This window comes from Mastigoproctus giganteus, chromosome 12 (genome assembly GCF_048544385.1).
Source record: "Mastigoproctus giganteus isolate SK-2022 chromosome 12, ASM4854438v1, whole genome shotgun sequence".
Lineage (NCBI taxonomy): Eukaryota > Metazoa > Arthropoda > Arachnida > Uropygi > Thelyphonidae > Mastigoproctus > Mastigoproctus giganteus.
The window spans coordinates 98,360,334-98,383,677 of record NC_143586.1 but is presented as its reverse complement, the minus strand read 5'-3'; the positions used below and the strand labels follow the sequence as shown (position 1 = coordinate 98,383,677).

General features: G+C 37.2%; 1 protein-coding gene across 1 annotated transcript in view; it reads left to right on the top strand.

The window, feature by feature from the left end:
* LOC150077293 (lipase maturation factor 2-like) overlaps nucleotides 1–23,344 on the top strand; it is a 378,351-nt gene that overhangs the window by 175,992 nt on the left and 179,015 nt on the right. The window contains exon 8 of the mRNA XM_090386704.1: nucleotides 6,293–6,445. Coding sequence (XP_090242830.1) covers nucleotides 6,293–6,445 — 153 coding nt within the window. The remainder of the gene's footprint in view (nucleotides 1–6,292; nucleotides 6,446–23,344) is intronic.

The following is a 23,344-nucleotide window of genomic DNA, read 5'->3' as shown; positions in this document are numbered from 1 at the left end:
TCAGATGACTGATGGGACTTGGTAGAGAAGAAAAATATGTGGGATGCATATAAATTATCAGGTGATTCAGAAGCCTATGGTAGATATTAATTAGTCTGTAATCAAGTTGCAATGAATGTTAGGAAGCTAAGGCAGATTATGGGAACCATCTGGCAAAGAAAAGCAGCAACGACTTCTTTGCTTATATTAATAGTAAAAGGGATTGAATCACATTGGGCCATTTGATATCAATGGGCTGACTAATGACCCTGCTTGGGTTGCTGACAAATTGAATAGGTATTTTGTGTCTACATTAACACACAAAGAATTCTTTTGGGGAGGGGATGCCAGGAGTTTATGAAACTGCAATGCGAAGTTGAATGACTTTCTGATAACTGGAAGGAAAGTGGAAGATTAATTGCTTTCTATTAGTTCGCTTTCCTGCCTCTACTAATGCTAACCTTCTGTTTGCAAGGAATGCACCAGACTGTCATTGCCTCTCCCTTTGTGGAACTTTTCTTCTACTTTTGCCCCAGGGTGGGTTTCATCTGTTACCCTAGGCCACTTGCTTAGGGTGTACAGAATTTATAATGCTGCCACTGGGTAAGACTACCTGTTTGTTCCCTTGACTAATATTGTTCTACTCTGCACCCTTACCAACAAATCCTCTCCAAATCTGAATCTCGTGTGCGAGTGGCAGTTTACTTTTCTGACATCACATTGGCCCAAACACTTGCAAAAGACTGCAGCATTTAAAGTGCAGAACTGCAAGCCATTATGTTAGCACTAAAATCAACCATTCAAGTTCCCAAAACAGCATCATTTTCACTGACTCTCTTAGTTCCATGATGGCCGACCGGACTAGCCGGGTGGGTAAAGTGCATGCCTGTCAACCCAAAGGTCACAGGTTCGAATCCCGCCTCGGGTTTGGATCAAAGTACTGCAAAAATCTTGGGAGGTGCATTATGGCCACAGAAGCCGATGCGGCAACAACTACCAAAAAAAAAAAAAAAAGTTCCATGATGGCGATGAAAAATATCAATTCTAACAAACATCCACAACAACAGCAAATTCAATACCAAGTATCAAAATTCCTTCAACAACATCGTAACATTAGATTTTGCTGAATCCCAAATCATGTTGGAATACATGGTAACGAGCAAGCAGACAGAGCTGCTAAAGAAGCCAACAACATTTCTGCCTCAGAATATATCCCTTTCTCAGACTACAAACAAGAAGTTGGCAGACGATATGAAGGTTTGCAATGTTGTTAAGGACACTAATGAGAGTACACCGCTGCAACAGGATCTAGAAAAGCTGAGCAGATGGGCTGGGAGGTGGCAAATGAAGTTTAACCTTGACAGATGTAAAGTGCTACATATGGGAAGCAGTAACCCCACAGTAATATATCAACTCTGTGGTACTACACTGATGGTGGTAGAGAATGAAAAGGACATGGGGGTAATTGTGCAGGCAGATATGAAGTTTTCTGAGCAGTGCAGATGGTCTGCAAGAGTAGCTCATAGTGTCTTGTCATTGATATACATGAATTTTTCTAACAGCGAGGTGTTTATTCCTTTATATAAGGCAATTGTCAGGCCACACCTTGAGTACTGTATACAGGTCTAGAGGCCTCATTTTAAGAAGGATGTAATGCTGTTGGAACGAGTACAGTGAATGGAACGAAGGGTTGCTCTTATGAAGAAAGGCTTAAGTTTTGCAGATTAGTGTCTGGAGACTAGGCACCTGCAAAGTGATCTGATTGAGGTGTAAAAAGCCTTGAATGGTTTGAGCATGCTCAATACTGATAGGATTCTTCCTCATGCTCAGATTAATCACCTGAGAGGACATAAATTGAAATTGGGGAAAGACAGTTGTAGGATAGATGTGTGGAAGTTTGCCTTTAACCAGTGGGTAGTTGATTGGTGGAACAGACTTCCATCTTTTGTTGTTGAATTTGATAGCCTAAATAAATTTAAGGCTGAGTTGGACAAGTATTTGGAAGGAACGGAGGGGTAAAATGGGAGCGGGTTTTTTTTTTTTTTTTTTTTTGGGGGTGATGCTGCATAAGCTTACTTTCTTGCATCGTATACCTCTGCTAATGCTAATCACAGTGGGATAAGCCACTGGCAACAGCAATGGCAAGTACTAACCAATTATGTTACCAACAGCAAATTCAAAATGGGAAGCATTCAAAGAATTAATCTTGGAAGCTACTAGGCTTTTCATACCAACAAAAAAATATTGTTCATGGTTTAAGCCTAAATGGATGTCAGATGAACTAATTAGACATGTGACAGAAGAAAAATTCATGGGATACATATAAATTAACATGTAACGCAGAGGCCAATGATAGTTATAAGCTAGTCTGTAACCAATTTACAAAGGAGGTTAGTCAGGCGAAGGCAGATTACGAGAAATCTTTGGCAAAGGATGCAAAGAAAAACAGCAAAGAGTTCTTTACTTATGTAAACTCTAGAAAGAAAGGGATGAATCAGGTTGATCCCCTTGATATCGATGGTTCAACTGTTGATGATCTTGCTCAGGTAGCTAACAAAATAAATGAATATTTTGCATCGACATTCACACATGAGGAGTTATTTAGGGAGGGGAATGCCAGAGGTGTATTCAACTCTGTCAGCAAGTTAGATAATCTTGTAATAACTGAGAGTAAAGTGGAGGAGAAATTGTTGAAGATAAATACAAGAACGGCACCTGGGGTGGATGCAATCTATCCAGTTATATTGAAGTAAGCAAACCCTTTGCCATAATTATGAGAGCTTCCCTGGACTCAGGGGAGGTACCCATGGACTGGAGATGTGCAAATGTGACACCAATCCACAAAGGAGGATCAAAGGGAGACAGGTAATTACAGACCTGTTAGTTTAACTTCTGTTCCAGGGAAATTAATGGAGACACTGGTTAAAGAAACATTGCAGGATCATCTAGACAGGACTTCAGTTATAGCTCGGACACAGCGTGGGTTTGTTAAGGGGAAGTCTTGTCTGACTAATCTGATTGGATACTATGATATAGTCACAAAGGAACTGGATGCAAAGAATAACTTTGATATCATATATTTGGATCTTAGAAAAGTCTTTTGATACTGTTGCACATGGAAGACTGCTGCACAAATTAGAGCAGGGTGGCATTGGAGGCAAATTGCTGCTATGGATAAAGGGATGGTTTAGTGAGAGAAGACAGTGGTAATCAATGGACACTGCTCTTTGTGGACTAAGGTTATTAGTGGAGTCCTACAGGGTTCAGTGTTGGGTCCACTGTTGTTTTCTGTATTTATAAATAATATTGATGATGGTATATCAGGCTTAATGTCCAAGTTTTCAGACGATACGAAGGTTGGCAGAGTTGTTAATGACACTAATGACAGTTCACTGCTGCAACAGGATCTAGAAAAGTTGAGCAGATAAGCTGAGAGGTGGCAAATCAAGTTTAACATTGACAAATGTAAAGTACTACATATGGGAAACAGTAATCCTTGAGTAATGTATCAACTCTGTGGTACCGTACTGAGTGGTAGAGAATGAAAAGGACCTGGGGGTTATTGTGCAGGCAGATATGAAGTTTTCTGAGCAGTGCTGATGGTCTGCAAGAGTAGCTCATGGTGTCTTGTCAGTGATATACAGGAATTTTTCTAGCAGGGATAAGGAGGTGATTATCCCCTTGTATAAGGCAATGGTCAGACCACACCTTGAGTACTGTATATATAGGTCTGAAGGCCTATTTTTAAGAAGGATGTAGAGCTGTTGGAACGAGTACACGGAAGGGCAGCATGATTAGTGAATGGAACAAATGGTTGCTCTTACGAAGAAAGGTTTAAGTTTTGGAAATTACAGTGTCTGGAGACTAGGCACCGGCGAGGTGATATGATAGAGGTGTATAAAACCTTGAATGGTCTGAGCATGCTCAATGCTGATGGGATTTCTCCTCTTGCTCAGAAGGTGCCTCCCTAGCCAGGTGGGCAGGAGCAGCAGTGCGTAGCACACTCTCCTTGATTAGACCGGGGTTCGAGCCCGTCACCACCAAATACGGAGGATGCGGAAAGGTCAGGGAATGACCAGCGCATATCCCAGAGCAATATGGCCTTACTTGCTAATGCTCCTAAAAACCAAATAAACAAACTTGCTCAGAATAATTGCCTGAGAGGGCATAAATTCAAATTGAGGAAAGACGGTTGTAGGATAGGTGTGCGTAAGTTTGCATTTAGCCAGCAGGTGGTTGATTGCTGGGACAAACTTCCATCTGTTGTTGTAGAAGTTGATAGCGGTTAAGTAGATTCAAGGCAGGATTTGACAAACATTTGGAGCGAGTGTATGGACAAAATAAGGGGTTTTTTTTTTTTTTTTGGCTGATGCTATACAAGCTTGCTTTCTTGCATAATGTGCCTTTGCCAATGCTAATTCTTACCTCTGTTTTGAAAAATATTGATATATTTACTCATGTGACTTTTCATGCAGCTGGTAGAGAATTTCTTTATCGAAGTTGGGAGATTTAATGCAAGTGTGCAGTATTTTGTCTTAAATAGTTTAATTTTTTATTAATTAAAAAAAAAAAAAAAACTCTAACAATATATTACAGTAGAGAATACTGCAGCTCAGTGGGTTTCCACTCTTTATATAATGGTAATCCCCTTAACAACATTTTTATTTGTATGTTTCCCAGAAGCTGTGCTGCATACTTCAGAAACCAATGCAGTGCTAATTCCAGTATGAGAGGTATAGATTTCTATTTTTTTCCTGTAATTATTATAAGATCAGTGTTTTGCCATAAACTGTTCCTTATCTCTGTCTTGGGGTGTTGGGGACCTGGTTACATCCAGTTTATTTCTGAACTTTCCTGTACAACCTCTATATACAAATGGTATATAGAGGATGTACTACACTTTATTTTATTTATTTATTTTTTTTAGTGGTATACTCAAATCTTTGAATATTGGTCCTTTTACATTTGGCTGGAGAAAAACCACATTTCCATTGAATTCATTTGATCATCCAGAAATTTGTCAAATTGTTTTTAAAGGACATAGGTGAGGCTTAGATCCCTATGTGGTGAATAAACATATGTAATTTTAGTAATGGACAGATTTCAGACAGGACATTACTATAAAATGTCATAAGACATTTTATAGTAAGTGTTGTCTGAAGATTCAGGATGGTTTAGGTTAAAGGATTTTTTTCATTTTAAAATTAAAATTTTGGGTCATTGTAATCGTATGTTATAGTCTTATCTTTTGTTGGATTGTTATGATTAAAGGTGGTGTGTGTGTGTGTGTGTGTGTGTGTGTGTGTGTGTGTGTGTGTGTGTGTGTGTGTGTGTGTGTGTGTGTGTGTTTAGCCCCTTTTGCAAATGTGTAAAGGGCCTTGTTATCTTCAGCACCCATCTATGAATTAATTCTATACCCAGTGAATGAATTTTCATGAAATATATATTTTACGCTTTTAGAAAGTTTTGTGTATTGGCACTGTAACAGCTAAATGTTTTGATAATAGTTTATTATTAAAATGTCTATCAGTAGTACACCGGTGTGCAAAACTTAAGAACCAACACTATTTCTAAAGGTTACAACCACAAAATCTTTACTTAAGGTACTCTTTACTGATGAGAGTAAATTCACTCTCAGCATTGATTTTGGAAGTCAGTTAATCTGGTGAGAGGTTGGCACATGGTATCACCCCACAAAAATCACTGAAAGGGATCGATATGGCAGTCGAGGTGTTCTCGTCTGGGGAGGCGTTATCTTGGATGGACGTACACAACTCCAGATACTGGAAGGCGGTACTGTACTGAGGTTTTTCACCAGCTGAAAATGGCACTGACAGAGGAATGGACAATGTTACTGCAAGAACTTATCATCGACATTAGGGGTGACCATATCTCCTACTGAGGAACACCTCTTCTCTTTGTTCCATCTTTGGCAGTGATGCATCTGTATCATGGCAGCCAGTGCTATGTTGCCATTTTTGAATAAAGTTTCTCTGTATCATTTTGTTTTTGTTGTGTCAGTGTTGTTTCCTTCATTTCTGTATCTCAAATTGAGGAAAGTTCCTTTGGTATGTTTTTCCCATATCCAGGCCACTCTTATGAGAAGCTACAGGTGAAAACCTGACTGTTCCTTAAGTTTTACACCAGTGTAGCAAATCAGCAAGGCTAAGATAGTTGATGTTTTCTTAAGAAGAATTAAGGAAAATTAAAATGCTTAATTTTCTTTTATCTGTTTTATCTAAAGGCTTTTAATGTATTGGATATATATAATTAGATAATTTATGGTATTGAATTGATGAATGTTCTTTAACAGGCAGTAAAACATCTAGTGCTGCTGCATTTCGATGGACAAGGTACCTTGTTACAAAAGCAATAGAAGTAATTGTTTATGGTGGATTGATTTATTGGACAGTAAACTTATTCACACTCAGACTACTTCCTGATTGGCATATAGATTCAAAAATAGGTAAGACAGCATAAGAGAATATTGTCATATAATATTTACTAAGCAAATAATCAACATAAGAGTAATTGGATAACTGTAGCAATATCATTTTTATTCACTAGTTTTTGGATGAAGTGTACTTCACATTTAATTTATATTTGAAATATACAGTTTAATCCAGGTTGGCAGAATAATCCATAATTTTGGCTGTTAGGTAAAGTTAGCATAAAAGTTGTGGTAAATAAAGTTGGCTCATAAAGCAGTTCCCTATAAGTTATTCAAATAGCACTACAATCTCTAGTAACGACCGACCAACACTGGTTTAATTTAAACTTTACTAAAATAAATGAATAAATAAATATATACATAAAGTACTAAAACATACATAAAATAAGTGTTAAAAGCATTAAAATACATAAGTGTTAATTTATGTAAAAAGCAATAAAATAAAGCTTTCGGGGCCGAGGTGTTCCTTCATCAGCTAGTCGGTGTGTGTGTGTGTGTGTGTGTGTGTGTGTGTGTGTGTGTGTGTGTGTGTGTGTGTGTGTGTGTGTGTGTGTGTGTGTGCTATCATTGAATTATATTAAATAAAATTAAATTATAATGAAATAAATAATTAAGCATTCATTAGAGGCAGCGACATGCAATTCCTCCATATGAAGCTGAAATACATCCAATATGTTAAATTAAATAAAATAAAACATAAGCCAGTAGTATGGCAAAAACTGTAGAGCGAAAATTAACATAATAATAACCCAAATAAACAATCGAACGAAAAGAAAAAATAGATATAAATAGTAGCCCATAAACCCTTGTATAATTTCGAACTTTAAATCCAATTAAAACTATACAAAATTTAGATTAATGCCAATTATTTATTAATTTAGCGGTACCCCCCAGAGAGGTACCAGTTCCGAAAGACGTGAAATATCACCAAAAGAGGGTTAAAGGAACTACCAGACGATAACAAAATTAAAATAAAATGAAATAAAATAGACTGACCATCATGCCCCATATTGACAGAGGACCACGAGGCCAATAATGGTCATGGAATCGCTGCATTTCAATCGCTATACAAATCATCGCCATGGTGAAAAGATCGAAGTACCAATTCACCCTCCCTCCTCCGATCGATCCACCAATGCAGAGGATTTGCACGGCGGTGGTCCTTATGCAGCGAAAAATAAAATATAGAACAGACAGCACTCTAGAGCAGAGCCACACCACTGACATACTGTAAGCTGAATCAGCTTATATAGAAGAAAAAAGGAAAATAGATGGCGGCACAGGCGTTGCTAAATTAGCATATCGACCCATTACTGTTGAATTATATTAAATGTTGACAAAAGTTAAATTATAATAAAATAAATAATTAAGCATTCATTAGAGGCAGCATCTTGCAATTCCTCCATATGAAGCCGAAATATATACTATCATTGAATTATATTAAATAAAGTTAAATTATAATGAAATAAATAATTAAGCATTCATTAGAGGCAGCGACATGCAATTCCTCCATATGAAGCTGAAATACATCCAATATGTTAAATTGAATAAAATAAAACATAAGCCAGTAGTGTGGCAAAAACTGTAGAGCGAAAATTAACATAATAATAACCCAAATAAACAATCGAATGAAAAGACAAAATAGTTATAAATAGTAGCCCATAAATCCTTGTATAATTTCGAACTTTAAATCCAATTAAAACTATACAAAATTTAGACTAATGCCAATTATTTATTAATTTAGCGGTACCCCCCAGAGAGGTACCAGTTCCGAAAGATGTGAAATATCACCAAAAGAGGGTTAAAGAAACTACCAGACGATAACAAAATTAAAATAAAATAGACTGACCATCATGCCCCATATCGACAGAGAACCACGAGGCCAATAATGGTCATGGAATCGCTGCATTTCAATCGCTATACAAATCGTCGCCATGGTGAAAAGATCGAAGTACCAATTCAGCCTCCCTCCTCCGATCGATCCACCAATGCAGAGGATTTGCACGGCAGTGGTCCTTATGCAGTGAAAAATAAAATATAGAACAGACAGCACTCTAGAGCAGAGCCACAGTGGTGTGGCTCTGCTCTAGAGTGCTGCATTAATTCAACAGTAATGGGTCGATATGCTAATTTAGCAACGCCTGTGCCGCCATCTATTTTCCTTTTTTCTTCTTTATAAGCTGATTCAGCTTACAGTATGTCAGTGGTGTGGCTCTGCTCTAGAGTGCTGTCTGTTCTATATTTTATTTTTCGCTGCATTGGTGGATCGATCGGAGGAGGGAGGGTGAATTGGTACTTCAATCTTTTCACCATGGCGACGATTTGTATAGCGATTGAAATGCAGCGATTCCATGACCATTATTGGCCTCGTGGTCCTCTGTCGATATGGGGCATGATGGTCAGTCTATTTTATTTTAATTTATTTTGATTTTGTTATTGTCTGGTAGTTCCTTTAACCCTCTTTTGGTGATATTTCACGTCTTTCGGAACTGGTACCTCTCTGGGGGGTACCGCTAAATTAATAAATAATTGGCATTAGTCTAAATTTTGTATAGTTTTAATTGGATTTAAAGTTCGAAATTATACAAGGGTTTATGGGCTACTATTTATATTTATTTTTTCTTTTCGTTCGATTGTTTATTTGGGTTATTATTATGTTAATTTTCGCTCTACAGTTTTTGCCATACTACTGGCTTATGTTTTATTTTATTTAATTTAACATATTGGATATATATATATATATATATATATATATATTGGGTAAAATAACAGAAGATGACTGGGCATGATTGTTAAATCACAATTCCAGTGCCATATGGTAATGCAGTATTACGCATACTTAAGGAACGACAGTGCTCATCGCATTATGGAATGACAGACTCCGTAATCGGGTGTATGTGGAGTGCTTTAACCGTAAGTGCTGGCGGTAATCACATGAATAGGCGACGGTTATGCTGCTCAACTCAATGTTCAGCAACAGCAGAACATTCAAAGTTTGCGGTGCGGAGAGCCACCTCATGCTCTGAAACATGACCGTTTAACCTCCTGGTGATCTCACCAACACGTAATACTGCATTGCCAGCACTTGAGTTGTGATTTAACAATCATGCCCAGTCATCTGCTGTTATTTTGCCCAATGTATATATATTCTCAGTACACCATACACTGGCTGATGAAGGGACACCTTGCCCCAAAATTCTTTTTTATTGCTTTTTATTTATATATAGTTTAATGCTTTTATGTATTTTAATGCTTTTATTTTATCTGTTTTAGTACTGTATGTATATATCAATTTATTTATTTATTTTAATAAAGTTTAACTTAAACCAGTCTGTCGGTCATTATTAGAAATTGTAGTGATATACAACCCAATGCCCAAAGCCTGTTTTCTCAGATATTCAAATAGGTCAGTTAAGATTATTTTCCGAACAATTACCATCCACTTCCAAATCCAACTATAAGGTGGAGGGACGGAAACATGAAACAGTCAAGTACAGTGGAATGCCAATTATCTGAATTTATTTTATTTTATTTATTTATTTATTTTTTTTATGTGAACCCCAAACACGAGAGGTATTAGAACCTATAGTACTTAGTACCATGCTTGGGTTTGACGTTAAGAAGACGAAAGAAGATATTTGTTGACATTGGACTTGAACTTCTGTAGATTGTAATTTTCAGGAAATACGTATGAAGGAAGGTTGTTCCAGAAAACAGCAGTTGAATGAATAAATGAGGAAGATGAAAAGTTGGTTCTGTGGGTTTGAAGTTGGACAGTAAATGGATGTTGGCTGGTGGCGTCACGTGTTCGGACTGTTTTGAAAGAGAGAGCAGGAATTATAGAAGCCAATTCAGAAGAACAGTGCCCATGGAAGTATCTGTAGAAGAGGCATGCAGCAGAAACAGTGCGTCTATGAGAAAGCGAGTGGAGTGACTCTGTTAGAGATGAATCATTAATTAACCTAACTGCCCTCTTCTGAATGGAATCAAGAAGCCTGAGAGAGGTTTTGGGGGCACCACCCCAGATGTGGGAACAGTATTCCATGGCAGGACGAATTTGCGATTTATACAGAGTGAGCAGCTGTTTGGAAGAAAAGTAAGGCCGAGAGCGAAAGAGAAAACCAAGTTTTTTAGATGCAGAGGAAGCAATATTTGTAATGTGCTTGTGCCAAGAGAGATTAGAAGTCAGGGTAATCCCCAAAAGAGATATATCATTTTGCCTAGAAATTGGAGTGTCACTAAAGATAAGCATAGGAGTAGAAGAATTCTTTTTGCGAGATATAAGACAAGACTGAGTTTTAGAAGGGTTGAAATCAACTAAGTTGTCTTTGCCCCACTGGAGAATTACCTGAAGATCGGCATTTAAAGAATTGGTAGCAGATTTTCGAGAAGTTGAAGCTGATTGAGCAGGACAAGGTTTCTCAAAATGGAAAGTTGAATGCAATGTGCTATCATTGGCAAAACTATGGATAGGATTTCCAGTCAATGGAAGGTCATTGATATACAAGAGGAAAAGAGTGGGGGAAAGAACTGTACCTTGGGGGACACCGGCATTAGTGGAGAAGTTAGAAGACAGAGAGCCATCTACCATCACCCTCAGTGAGCGATCAGAGAGAAAACTGGATAACCAATTACTAAAAACAGTTGGCAAACCATAAGATGGAAGCTTGTTTAGAAGACCTTTATGCCAAACACGATCAAAAGCCTTTCAGATGTCAAGAGCAACTACTTGTGTTTCACCGAACCTTTTCATTGAATTAGTCCATAAATGGGTAACATAAGCCAGAATATCTCCAGTGGATCGACACTGATAGAATCCATACTGGTGATCGGTAAGAGTTGGCGGTTAATTGATTTCTCCATTACTTTAGAAAGAGTAGAAGTAATTGCAATGGGACGATAATTGGATGGGACGGATTTGTCACCCTTTTTAGGAACTGGCTGGATATGAGCAAATTTCCAAGCAGAAGGAAAAACACCTTTGGAATAAGAAAGTGAAAAAAGGTGGCAAAGAATAGGAATAAGTTCAGGAGCACAGGTTTTGAGAACAAGTGGAGAAATACCATCAGGACCTGGAGCTTTCTTAGCATCAAGATTCATCAAAATCCTTCTGATATCCTTTTGACGGAAGACCACAGGAGGCATTGAATGGAGCATGTTGGGAATGGTGGGAGGTGTTTTACCAAGATCATTAATACATGAGCTGGAAGAAAAACGAGATGCTAGCAGGTCAGCTTTATCCTTGGCTGAAGTGGCAACAGAACCATCTGGTTTGGACAGAGGTGGGAGCAGATGGGCAAAAGTTGCGGCCAATAGCTTTGGCAAGAGACCAGAATGCTCGGCTACCATTAGGGCAAGAAGCAAGTTTTCTACTCTTATCCTGTTCAAACTCTAGTTTGGACTGGTTAATAACTGCTTTACAACTGTTGCCAGCTTTGGTGTAGGTGATTTGTGACAAAGGTGATTCAGATAATTGGATTAAAGAGGGAAAAAATGATTAATTATTGCACACTTTAAATATATGATTAAAGTGGGCAATAAAAAAATTAAACATTTAAAACGGGTTAAAAACGAAAAATTATTAACTGTAAGGTAATTATAAATAAACATTTTCAAAACATTAGAAAAGTCCAACAGTGATGTTTGTTTAGCAGACAAATCCCCCTATCTTAGCATAGCTGGTTAATCTCACAAGCATTTCAGTGTAAGATGCTATGAAGTATTGCATTCATCCTGCTTTTCATACCCCTTCATTGCTGTTTCAAGACAGTTGAAGGCTCTACTGTTAGAAAGAGTGGATTGATTTCATTCCTTATCCTCTTCATGAATACTGTCAACAATATCCTGATCCATCAAAATTTAGAAGCCACGATTATTTGCATCACTTTTCTTCCATGTCACTTATTCTATTCCACAATCAGAACAACCAGGAATCTCCTTAATAATTAAAGACTTTCAGTTCACTTGTTTCTCTAGAGATTTCAATGATTTTCCCAAACAGCTCTGCGTCTCCGTAGCCAGGTGGGCAGGAGCAGCAGTGCGCACCACATGCTTCTTGATTAGACCGGGGTTCGAGCCCATGAGCCACCAAATACAGAGGATGCGGAAAGGTCAGGGAATGACCACCGCATATCCCCGGAGCAATATGGCCTTAGTTGCTAATGCTCCTAAAAACCAAATAACAACAACAACCCAAACAGCTTCCCCCCCCCCCAAGCTTTTGCAACATTTCGTCTATAAATGAGCTCCATGAATCAGCAAGCAAGCTCACTCTTGCGAATTAAAAGACTTATGAAAGCTCAATACATCATTTTAATCACCATCACACAGTAAGTCTTCTCAAGAATTGCTTTCTGTACAGCTTTTTAAGTGTTTAAATAATTGTTTGATCCATAGGTTTCAATAGAGGTGTTACATTTGGAGGTAGGAACACAACTTTAAGCTTGCCATCTTCACACTGCAAAAGTTCACTGCAAGAGTGGAATGTTGCGTTGTCTACAATGAGCAATGCTTTCCCAAACTTTCCAGTATTTTCTGTGGTATTTTACTACTTTAGAAATAAATGTCTTATCATACCATTCCACAAATAAATTAACTATGATCCATGCTTTAGTCTGAATCATATAAGTTGTGGGTAAATTTTTCGCATTCTTTAGAGCTCAAAGATTGTCTAAGATCGAGCCTGCATTCTTGTTGCAATGATTTGATTAATTGGTAATTTGCATAATGAGAATTCAGATAATCAGGTATTCTGTTGTACCTGAAGAAATGAAACATCTGCAAGTTCAAACTTCCCATTTTCAGTGCGAGGTTTGAACTTGTGGATGTTTGATTGTATGATTGATTATTTTTAGTGAAATTAAAAAAATAAATAAAATAAAAAACCTTGTATATTTCAAAAAATTAGATTGATTAAAAAATACACTTATATCTAAATTTCAAAGTTGCATTTAATTCACACATTGATATATGCACATGTTGTGTGGCAAGGTACTAAATAATGCTACAAAATCATCAAATTGGTACAGCTCCTATAAATGGTCCCTGAGGACTATCACGGATATTCCTCCAGGTATGACAGCTGAGGCTTTGCTACTGCTGATGGAATTGATATTCAGGTCCAACATATAAGCTGGGTTTGTCAGCAAAATTCACTTGTTCAGTGACAGCCAAGTCCTCTGTTTGCACCTTCATTCTGGTGGAATTGTTATTAACTCCTCCATCTGAAATGATGGTTATTACTGAAGGTGACCACCCCAGGTGTTAACCAGTGTAAACAGCAGTCAAAGTTCAGCATCCACATCATGAATAGGAATGTGTTACCAAGCAAAAATAAGTGGTAGATTACTTAAGTGGTGCAGTAACACTGTTGCTTACTGAAGTGGTGAAATCCATTTTTATAGTCCAGAGCAAAGTTCCAGCAACCCTGAACTGTATAATGCAGTATACTGATGTTTTCTGATGTTTTTTCCAAGGTTATGATGGGTATCATGGAAAGAGCCAAAATTCCTCAAATTTTGGCACATATTCATGATGCCATTGTCAAAGTGGACATCGTCAAGGCCACATTGTTATGGAGCTTTGTATATTCCTGTGTATGCTGTATCTAAAAATTTCATTAATTCATAATGTCCCTCTCCATTTACTTTTATTTACTGAATGCATAACAAATTAAAACTAATAGAACAAACCTATCTGTGAAATGATCTAAACCTCCCAAAAACCACTAATGTGGTCTCATTTCCAATCTCAGTTATGTCCATTTCCACCTAAAATCTGCCAAGCCCCACTTATTTTTTCTGACAGAATCCGAATTCTAAACTTAATACAAATTAAGTTTCACTGATGTTATGCCCATTTTGTTAAAATACAGACAAAGGATTGTTTACCAGTACAATATGCTTTCAAACGTTGTTACTAGGATTTTTCTGTCTGTAGATTTCTGTTTGGATTTTCTGTCAAACAAATGATTTTGACTGCTTCAAGAATAATACTGTTGAAGACTTTGTCCCCTTCAGAAATGTTGAGTGACTTGTTTTTTATTTGAAACATTGGCCTTGCTCTCAAGAGTATTTCCAAATCACCACCAGAAAGAGATCTGAACTCAAGGTGTTTTGTTTTTTTTTTTTTCTTTTTTTGGGCGGAATATTTTATAACACTTAGCATTAATATGAGGATTTGTTAAAGTCACAAGCATGACTTAGAAATAATTTTCATTTGAGAATTAAGGACAATACCACTGCTGTTGACTCTTAACTTAGCAACTGAGAAAAAATATTTTTTTCTTTTCCCATTCCCAGGTGGGTCTGTTTTCCTTAGTGTTAAAGATTCAGATAATCATCCAATTGTAAAAAAAAAAAAAAAAAAAATTTACACAATTATCCTCTCCTTCCAAGTGAAATCTAAACAAATAGACATCTCTCAATCAGTGGGTTAAAGGAAAGATCTGTATTTGACTCAGGGGAGGTCCCCTCTGACTGGAGATGTGCAAATGTATCCCCAATTCACAAAGGGGGATCGAAGGGTGACATGAGTAATTACAGACCAGTTAGTTTAACTTCTGTTCCGGGTAAAATAATGTAATCACTGGTTAAAGATGCATTGCAGGATCATCTTGGCAAGACTGCAGCAATAATTCAGACAGAGCATGGTTTTGTTAAAGGAAAGTCTAGTCTGACAAATTTGATAGAATATTATGATGTGGTTACAAAGGAACTGGATGCAAAAAATAATTTTGATATCATATATTTGGATTTCAGGAAAGCTTTTGACACTGTTGCGCATGGAAGACTATTGTACAAATTGGAGCAGAATGGTATTAAGGGTAAGTTGCTACAATGGATAAAGGATGGTTGAGTGGGAGAAGACGGAGGGTGGTAATCAATGGATGCTGCTCTTCGTGGACTAATTATTAGTGGAGTCCCACAGGGTTTGGTGTTGGGTCCACTGTTGTTTTGTATATTTATCAATGATATTGATGAAGGCATATCAGGCTTAGTGTCGAAGTTTGCGGATGATACAAAGGTTGGCAGGGTTGTTAATGGCAGTGTGCTACTGCAACAGGATCTAAAAAATTTGGGCAGATGGGCTAAGAAGTGGCAACTGAAGTTTAACCTACAAATGCAAAGTACTGCATATGGGTAGAAGTAACCCCAGAGAAACGTACCAACTGTGTGGTACTACACTTAAGGCGGTAGAAAATGAAAAAGACCTGGGAGTAATTGTGCAGTCAGATATGAAGTTTTTGGAGAAATGCAGACAAGCTGCCAGGGCAGGTCATGGGGTTTTGTCAATGATATATAGGAATTTTGCTAGCAGGGAAAAGGAGGTGATTGTCCCTCTGTATAAGGCAGTGGTCAGGCCACACCTTGAGTACTGCGTACAGGTCTGGAGGCCTCATTTTAGGAAGGACGTAGATTTGCTTGAGCCTGTACAGAGAAGGGCAACAAGATTGGTGAGGGGAATGAAGGGATCTTCTTACCAAGAGAGGCTTAAGTTCTGCAAATTGCAGTGGCTGGAGACTAGGAACCTGCGCGTTGATCTGATTGAGGTGTATAAGGCCTTGAATGGGTTGAGCTCGCTGAATTCTGATGGGATCCTTCCACGTGTTTAGATTACGAACCTAAGGGGGCATAAATTCAAATTAAGAAAATACAGGTGTAGGTTAGATGTGCGAAAATTTGCCTTTAGCCAGTGGGTGGTTAATTGCTGGAACAAACTTCCATCTGTAATTGTGGAAGTTGATAGATTAAATAAATTTAAGGAGGAACTGGATAGCCATTTGGAGGGAATGGTGTGATATTTCTTTTTTTTTTTTGGCTGATGCTGCATAAGCTCATACACTTGCTTTCTTGCATCACATGCCACTACTACTACTACTATTTACTGAGTTAAAATTTTACACAAAGAATATAATGCAACAAGAGTACAGGTTTGTCGAATATAAAATTCCGAACAAATCTTTATAATTTTTAAGTGTGTGTGTGTGTGTGTGTGTGTGTGTGTGTGTGTGTGTGTGTGTGTGTGTGTGTGTGTGTGTGTGTGTGTGTGAGAGAGGGATCATGACCTAACTCTAATAGCTAGATAAACTAATTTCAGATAAAACTTAAATGCGTAAATCCTAAAACCTGTTTCCTTTACCATAGAGAGAACAGTTTGAGTTCTTGATAGGCAAATGAATGCAGTGGGCAGTGATGGTTAACACAGCCAATAAATTTTCTGTTCCATTCTTATGAATAATTATTCCATTGTAACAAAAATATGGAATAAAGATTCTTCCTACTTTGTGTTCAACTATGTTGTTCAGGTAATTTTTCAATTTCTTTTACAATAAAGAGTGAAGGTTTATTAACTTCCAGCATTAGAATCCTTTAAAATCATTTGTTTCAAACTTTGATCAGACAATGTTTCATTTAAATTTCAGTCAAGTGAGATTTATCTCTAGCACTGTTGTAATGCATTTCTTAGTTCCGTATAAACATCTCACAGAATTTTACTCAAAAGAAAAACATTTTAATTTAAACTTCATTTATTATAACCATGTAACACAATTATTCTTTCATTTTAACATTTAAAGGTACTACTCTTGTTATAGCCTATTTTTTGCTCTCTCTTCTCTACTCAGTGTCTGTCAGGGTTGACTGTATTTGCTTACAGCGAGACATCCATGTAACTATGTGTGAGTGCTGCATATTTGTCTTTGGGAATTATTGCTAAGTAAAACACATTGGTTTCTCTTTAAGTTAACAATATCTACACTATTTCTGTTGAATATGTTTATCTGAACAACATATTTTGAACACAAATATATTTTATTATCTCTAAATAAAACAAAAGCAACAAAAATCAGTATTAATACTGAAAAGATAAGCATATAAAAATCCTTGGTAATGACCAGATATGGTTCATATTTTTATATTCATTTATGTTCATATTTGCTTATTAAGAAAGTTCTGTGCATGTACATAATAATTAACAAATAAAATTAAAGGTGAGTATTGTCTTCCAGTCCATATCCAAACCAAGGACTACTGTGCATTAATTTTGCTTCTTTCACAGTAGCATCTTGTAGGTTCCCATACTGAAATTGGGAAAACTAAAGCTGTAAAACATCTGCTAATTCATGTATCTTTTTTTTTTCTGAACTTCACTATTTGTCGGTTTTAATGATAAGTACCTGAAAAACTTGCCGGCAAAAAAAATATCAAATTTGAAAATGATGCATTGCCAGTTGATGAAATTTTTGCTACCGTGGCATTTATAAGAACATAATTTTTCAGTGTGAACTTTTGTATACCATGTAAGCAATGAAGTACTTGCTCACTGAACAAAAGAACAGAATCATCTCTTGTTTTAGATTCTCCCTGACCTTGGCAGAAGAAACATCTTTAGGTCAAAATCATCTTACTGGTTTATTTTATTATGTAGTCCTCTTCCAAAATGGAAGCAGAAGATTTAAAAACCTTTCTCATTTAATAAATTTTCATATAATGTTCTTTACTCTTTATAGGAGAAATAATGTCTATGGAGTAGACATATGGAGTACATTGGATTGAAGAGTTGTAAAAAGACATGCAGATTTTCAAACAGCATAACATTTAAAAGAAATAAGCAAATTCCTCTCTTCAAGTCAGAAGAGAGGAACGTGAACAGACTTTCTACATGAGTGAGGATAACATACCAGGAATTATCACTTGCTTTGGGCTGTTTAGGATTAATATGAGAAGTTATTCACTAAGAATGCAAAGAAAAGTAGCGAAGACTTCTTTGCCCAAGTCAACACTAGAAGGAAAGTGGGGGAACCACATTGGTCCACTGGAAAAGAATGTCATAACTTGAGGATATGTGCAGAATATACAAATGTTTATTTGAATATCCTGTTCAGGTTGCTGACAAACTGAATAAATATTTTGCGTCTACAATCATGTATGAAGACCATTTTAGGGATGAGGATGCTAGAAATATACTAAGTTGTAACTGGGAAATAATTGATTTTGTAGTAACTGAGAAGAAAGTGGAAGGAGAAATTGATGCTAAAAGTAAATAAGGCATCTGGCTGATTTAATATCTAGTTATATTAAATCAGCCAATTAAAGAAGCAGCAAAAGAGGAAAGCTCAGTTTTCAGCCATAATTATCAGAGCATCCTTGGATTCAGGCAAAATACCTGTAGACTGGAGATGTGCAAATATCTTGCGTTATTCACAAAGGGGGGTTAAATAAGTAATTTCAGACCTGTAAGCTTGACTTCTGTTCCAGAGTAAATAATGGAGTCTGTGGTTAAATAAGTGCAGATCAAAATCTCAATGAACTTTATGGGGACATCCATTGGCATCTGGATGAATAGCAGTCAGTGACTGAAGTATGATTATTTCGGAGTTCACAAGCACCGGTGTCCATTGAAAAGGTGGCACTTGTGCTTTGATGGTGCTGGAGTAACAATTCTGGAGCACTTGAATGAGGTTCATAATTGAGTATAAAATAGATTAAATTATTTGATATATTTAACATTTGATCTGTTTAGTATTATTGATTTTCTCCCCCTTCTATTCTCAATTAGCAGCCTTCTATTCAAAATTAGCAGTCTTGGAATTATTTCTATCATTACATTTAGATTATTTCTGATACTGAAATCCTCCCTTCATGGCAAGACATTTTGAAGTCTCTTGCTGCAGTGCTTATAGCTTAGAAAAAAAGATGTAGCAAATGTTTGGTACTGGGCTAAAATATTATGCAAGTTTTGTTCCTTTTTCATGCATCAATTTTGTTGATCGTGTTAGGAGACCTTTTATCTTGAATGTGCCTCATTAAAGTTAAATGAGACATTAGGTCATTAAAGTCGTGACCTAAATAAAATGAATATGTCAGCTATGACTCATTAATAATCCTCTTAAGTTTTTAACATAGTGAATTAAAAGCAGGTAGTTGGGGGCCCAGTGTGCATTTAAATTCCCTGGAATGGAATATGATGGGAAGGCTATATAGTAGTAGTGGCAAATGATGCAAAAAAGCAAGCATCAGCCAAAAAAAAAAAACCTACACACTTCACCCATCTATACCCTCCAAGAATTTGTCTAGTGCTTCTTTAATTGTTTTTTAAACCATCCACAAATAGATGGAAGCCTTTTCCAACAATCAACCACCTGCTGGCTGAAGACAAACTTCTGCACATCCATCCTGCAACCAGCTTTCCTCAACCCAAATTTATGCCTCAAGTGCATAGTCTGAGCAAGAGAAAGAATCCCATCACCACTAAGTTTGCTGAAAGCCGTTCAAAGCCTTAAACACCTCAATCAGATCACCTCGCATGTGCCTAGTCTCCAGACACTGTAATTTGCAGAACTGAAGTCTTTCTTGGTAAGAGCCCCTTTCTTCTCACTAATATTGATACCCTCCTCTGTACTCATTCCAGCAGATCTACATCCTTCCTCAAGTGAGGCCTCCAGATCAATATAGAGTACTCAAGATGTTTCCTAATAATGGCCTTGTACAAAGGGATAATCACCACTTACCCTGCTAGCAAAGTTTCTGTATATCATTGACAAAACTCCATGAGATGACATTACAGCAGGTGTTGGCAACCTTTTTTTTTTTTTTTTTTTGAGTGAAGATCCATTTTTGAACTAATTAAAAAAAAAAAAAAAAAAAAAATCGAAGAGCAGCACCTCAGCTCAATCTGGGATAAGTGGGAGGGGAAAGTGTTTTTTTAAGAAATGGAATAGAGTGGGAAAGTGTTTTATTAAAAAATATATATTTTTAAATATTTATTAATACTGAAACAAAATAACAAACATCCAATTAGGTATGAATTAATGTGACTTTTTGCTGCTGAACTTCTTCTCTAGCATCAGGAGAGTATGCTGTAATTTTCATCTTTAAACATGCTGAGATTTGCACTGTTCAGGCGGTTTCTTGATTTATTTTTAATATAGTTCATGCTCAAATATTTGCTCGCAGAAATACATCGCTTGTCGTACATTTGGCTAAAAGTTAGAGCCACAGTTATATGTTCAAAGAGCCACAGGTTGCCGACCCTGCCTTACAGCATATCTGAACCACAGAGAACTTCATATCTAGTTGCACAGTTATTCCCCAAGTCTTTTTTCCATTTTCTGCTACAATGAGTGTAGTACTACACAGTTGATTAGTTACTCTGGGATTACTGCTACCCACATGCAGTTCTTGCATTTGTCAAGGTTAAACTTCAATTGCCATTTCTCAGCTCATCTGTCTAATTTTTTTAGATATCTTTTTGCAGTATAGCATACTTTCATTACTGTCATTAACCATCCCATCAATCTTTGTATCATCTTCAAAATTAGACATTAAGCCTGATATACCTTCATCAATATCATTCACAAAGGTTGAAAACGACAGGCCCAGGACCGAATCCTGGAGCACTCCACTGATATTAGTCCAGAAGAGGTGCTGCTCAGGTGATAACCACTCTGCCTTCTTCAACTTAACCATCCCTTTTATCCATAGCAGGAACTTGCCCTTAATACACATTGCTTCAGCAGTCTTTTATGTGCAACAGTATCAAAGGCCTTCCTGAAATCCAGTTATGTGATATCAAAATTATATTTTGCATCCAGTTTCTTGGTCACTATGTCATAGTAACCTATCAGATTGGTTAGAGAAGACTGCCCCTTAACAAATCCATGCTGTGACTGCAGTATAAATGCATTCTGGAATGGAATATCAAAAAAAAATGTCTGGATGGTCCTGCATTACTTTCGCCAGTGACTCCATTATTTTCCCTAGGACAGATCTTAATCTAACAGGTCTGTAATTACTTTTCACCTTTTGATCACCCTTTATGAATTAGGTATACATTCGCACATCTCTCACCCATAGGGACCTCCCCTGAATACAAGGATGCACTTATAATTATGGCTAAAGACTTACCTCCTTTGCTGCCTTTATTAATATGACTCTGTATCGCTCTAACCCAGGTGCCTTGTTTTTTTATATATATATATTCAGCTTCAATTCCGCTTTCCCTTTCCTTTCATTATCACATATTCATTTATCTTCCCATGGAGTTTGATAAACTTCTGGCACCCCTCACCCTAAAGAATTCTTCTTTTGTGAATATGTATAAATGCAAAATATGTATTTAATTTATCAGCAACCTCAGTAGGGTCATCAACAGTTAACTCATTGACATCATGTTTCTCAATGTTATTCAATCTCTTCCTTATACTGTTAATATAAGCATAGAAGCCTTTGCTGCTTTCCTTTGCCAGAGACTTTGGATAGTCTGCCTTAGCTTGCCTAACCACCTTTTGTGACTAGATTACAGACTAATTTATATCTGCCTTTAGACTTCTGAATCAACTGATAATTTATATGCATCCAGTGTGATTTTCTTCTCTGCCACGTGTCTCAGTAGTTAGTCTAACATCCAATTAGACCTAAGTATGAAAAGCTTAGTAGCTTCTATGATTACTTTCCTGAATGCTTCCCATTTTGAATATGCTGTTGGTATCATCATCAGTTGGACCCACTGCATAGAAATTAAAAATTGTCTGAGACCACTGTAGTCACCCTTACGAAAGCAAAATCCTTTCTTTTTACCCTTGACAGTAGTTATGTTAAGTAAATTCCACATCAGTGTACTGATGTGGAATTTACTTAACATATTTATGTTATTTTCATCAATCATTTTCACTTTAATGGCAGTGGTAGTCTGCATAAATACGCCTTCAAAAGCCACCATGGTAGTCATTTGTTGGTGCACCCACCAGCAGCGAAGGGTGCCTTGCAACACACGAAGAGAGATCATTTTCAAATCACTTCTGGATGATCCCAGATGCTGTAAAAATCAGAGTAGAGGTCTGACACCAGACTCCTCTATAGTTCAGAGTAATTGTGAAAACTAAGGAATAGTTCCAAACTCATTATTGATTTGCTGCTTTAAGACTAATGTTTCCATCATATGTTCTCTTCTTTAAGTGATGATATGCCTCTAGCAAATATCCTGAACCTACTATTTGGGCATCTAAGAGGCATGAGACACCATCTTTTACATAGAGGAGATCTGGCTTTCTCAAATCCTCTGTAGTGGTATACTGTGACTCCAGAAGAATCAACCAACCTTTTTGACACAACTGGTACTGGTGACATCGCAAGGCAATGTGAGCCAGAGTTTCAGTAGCATTACAGCTAGCCCTACAAGATTGATTTAATGAAGTTCCCCTTGATGTTCTAGAGCGGGTAGGGAGGGTATTTATATGGCTCTTGACCAGATCAACAAAAGCATGACAAGCCAAGAGCCGGGTCTCATCTCCGACCCATTAATGCTGAGCCGGAACTTTCGAGCCGGGTCTCACCTCGGACCCGTTAATGCTGAGCCGGAACTTTCATTGACTCCTACGAAGCCTGTCCATCAAATAAATTGTAAAGGAGTGTCTTCTAACATGCTCTCAACTTGCCTTTAGAATTGACATTCCTGCCATCCACTTGAATGGCATAAATATTATTGACATTTCTCACCTTTTCCTTCAGGGGAAATCAGGAGGCAATGACCCGAATCAATGAGAAGTAAGAAAACTGCAACTTCTCAAGGCATTTCTGCTTAAGGATTGGGCTACATACCAAAATATTTGATAGGTGGAACTGGACCAGGGTATGTCTGCCAGAGGCAAAAGTTGATGACATTGTAGAGCAGATACCATCTTTTAAGGGTACAAAAGGTGATATTGTTGTACATGTTGGAACTAATGACATTAAGAGTAAGAGATTTGCAGATTTACTCAAGTACAGGTCGATGTTGAAAAAAAGTCGTGAGTTAGGGTTGAATGTGAAAGTGTCTGCAATTCTACCCAGACACAATAGAAGGGAGTATATGAGAGCCTTGTCGATCAATTCGGCCCAGGAGAGGTTATGCAAGGCTCAAGGGGTAGAATTTTTT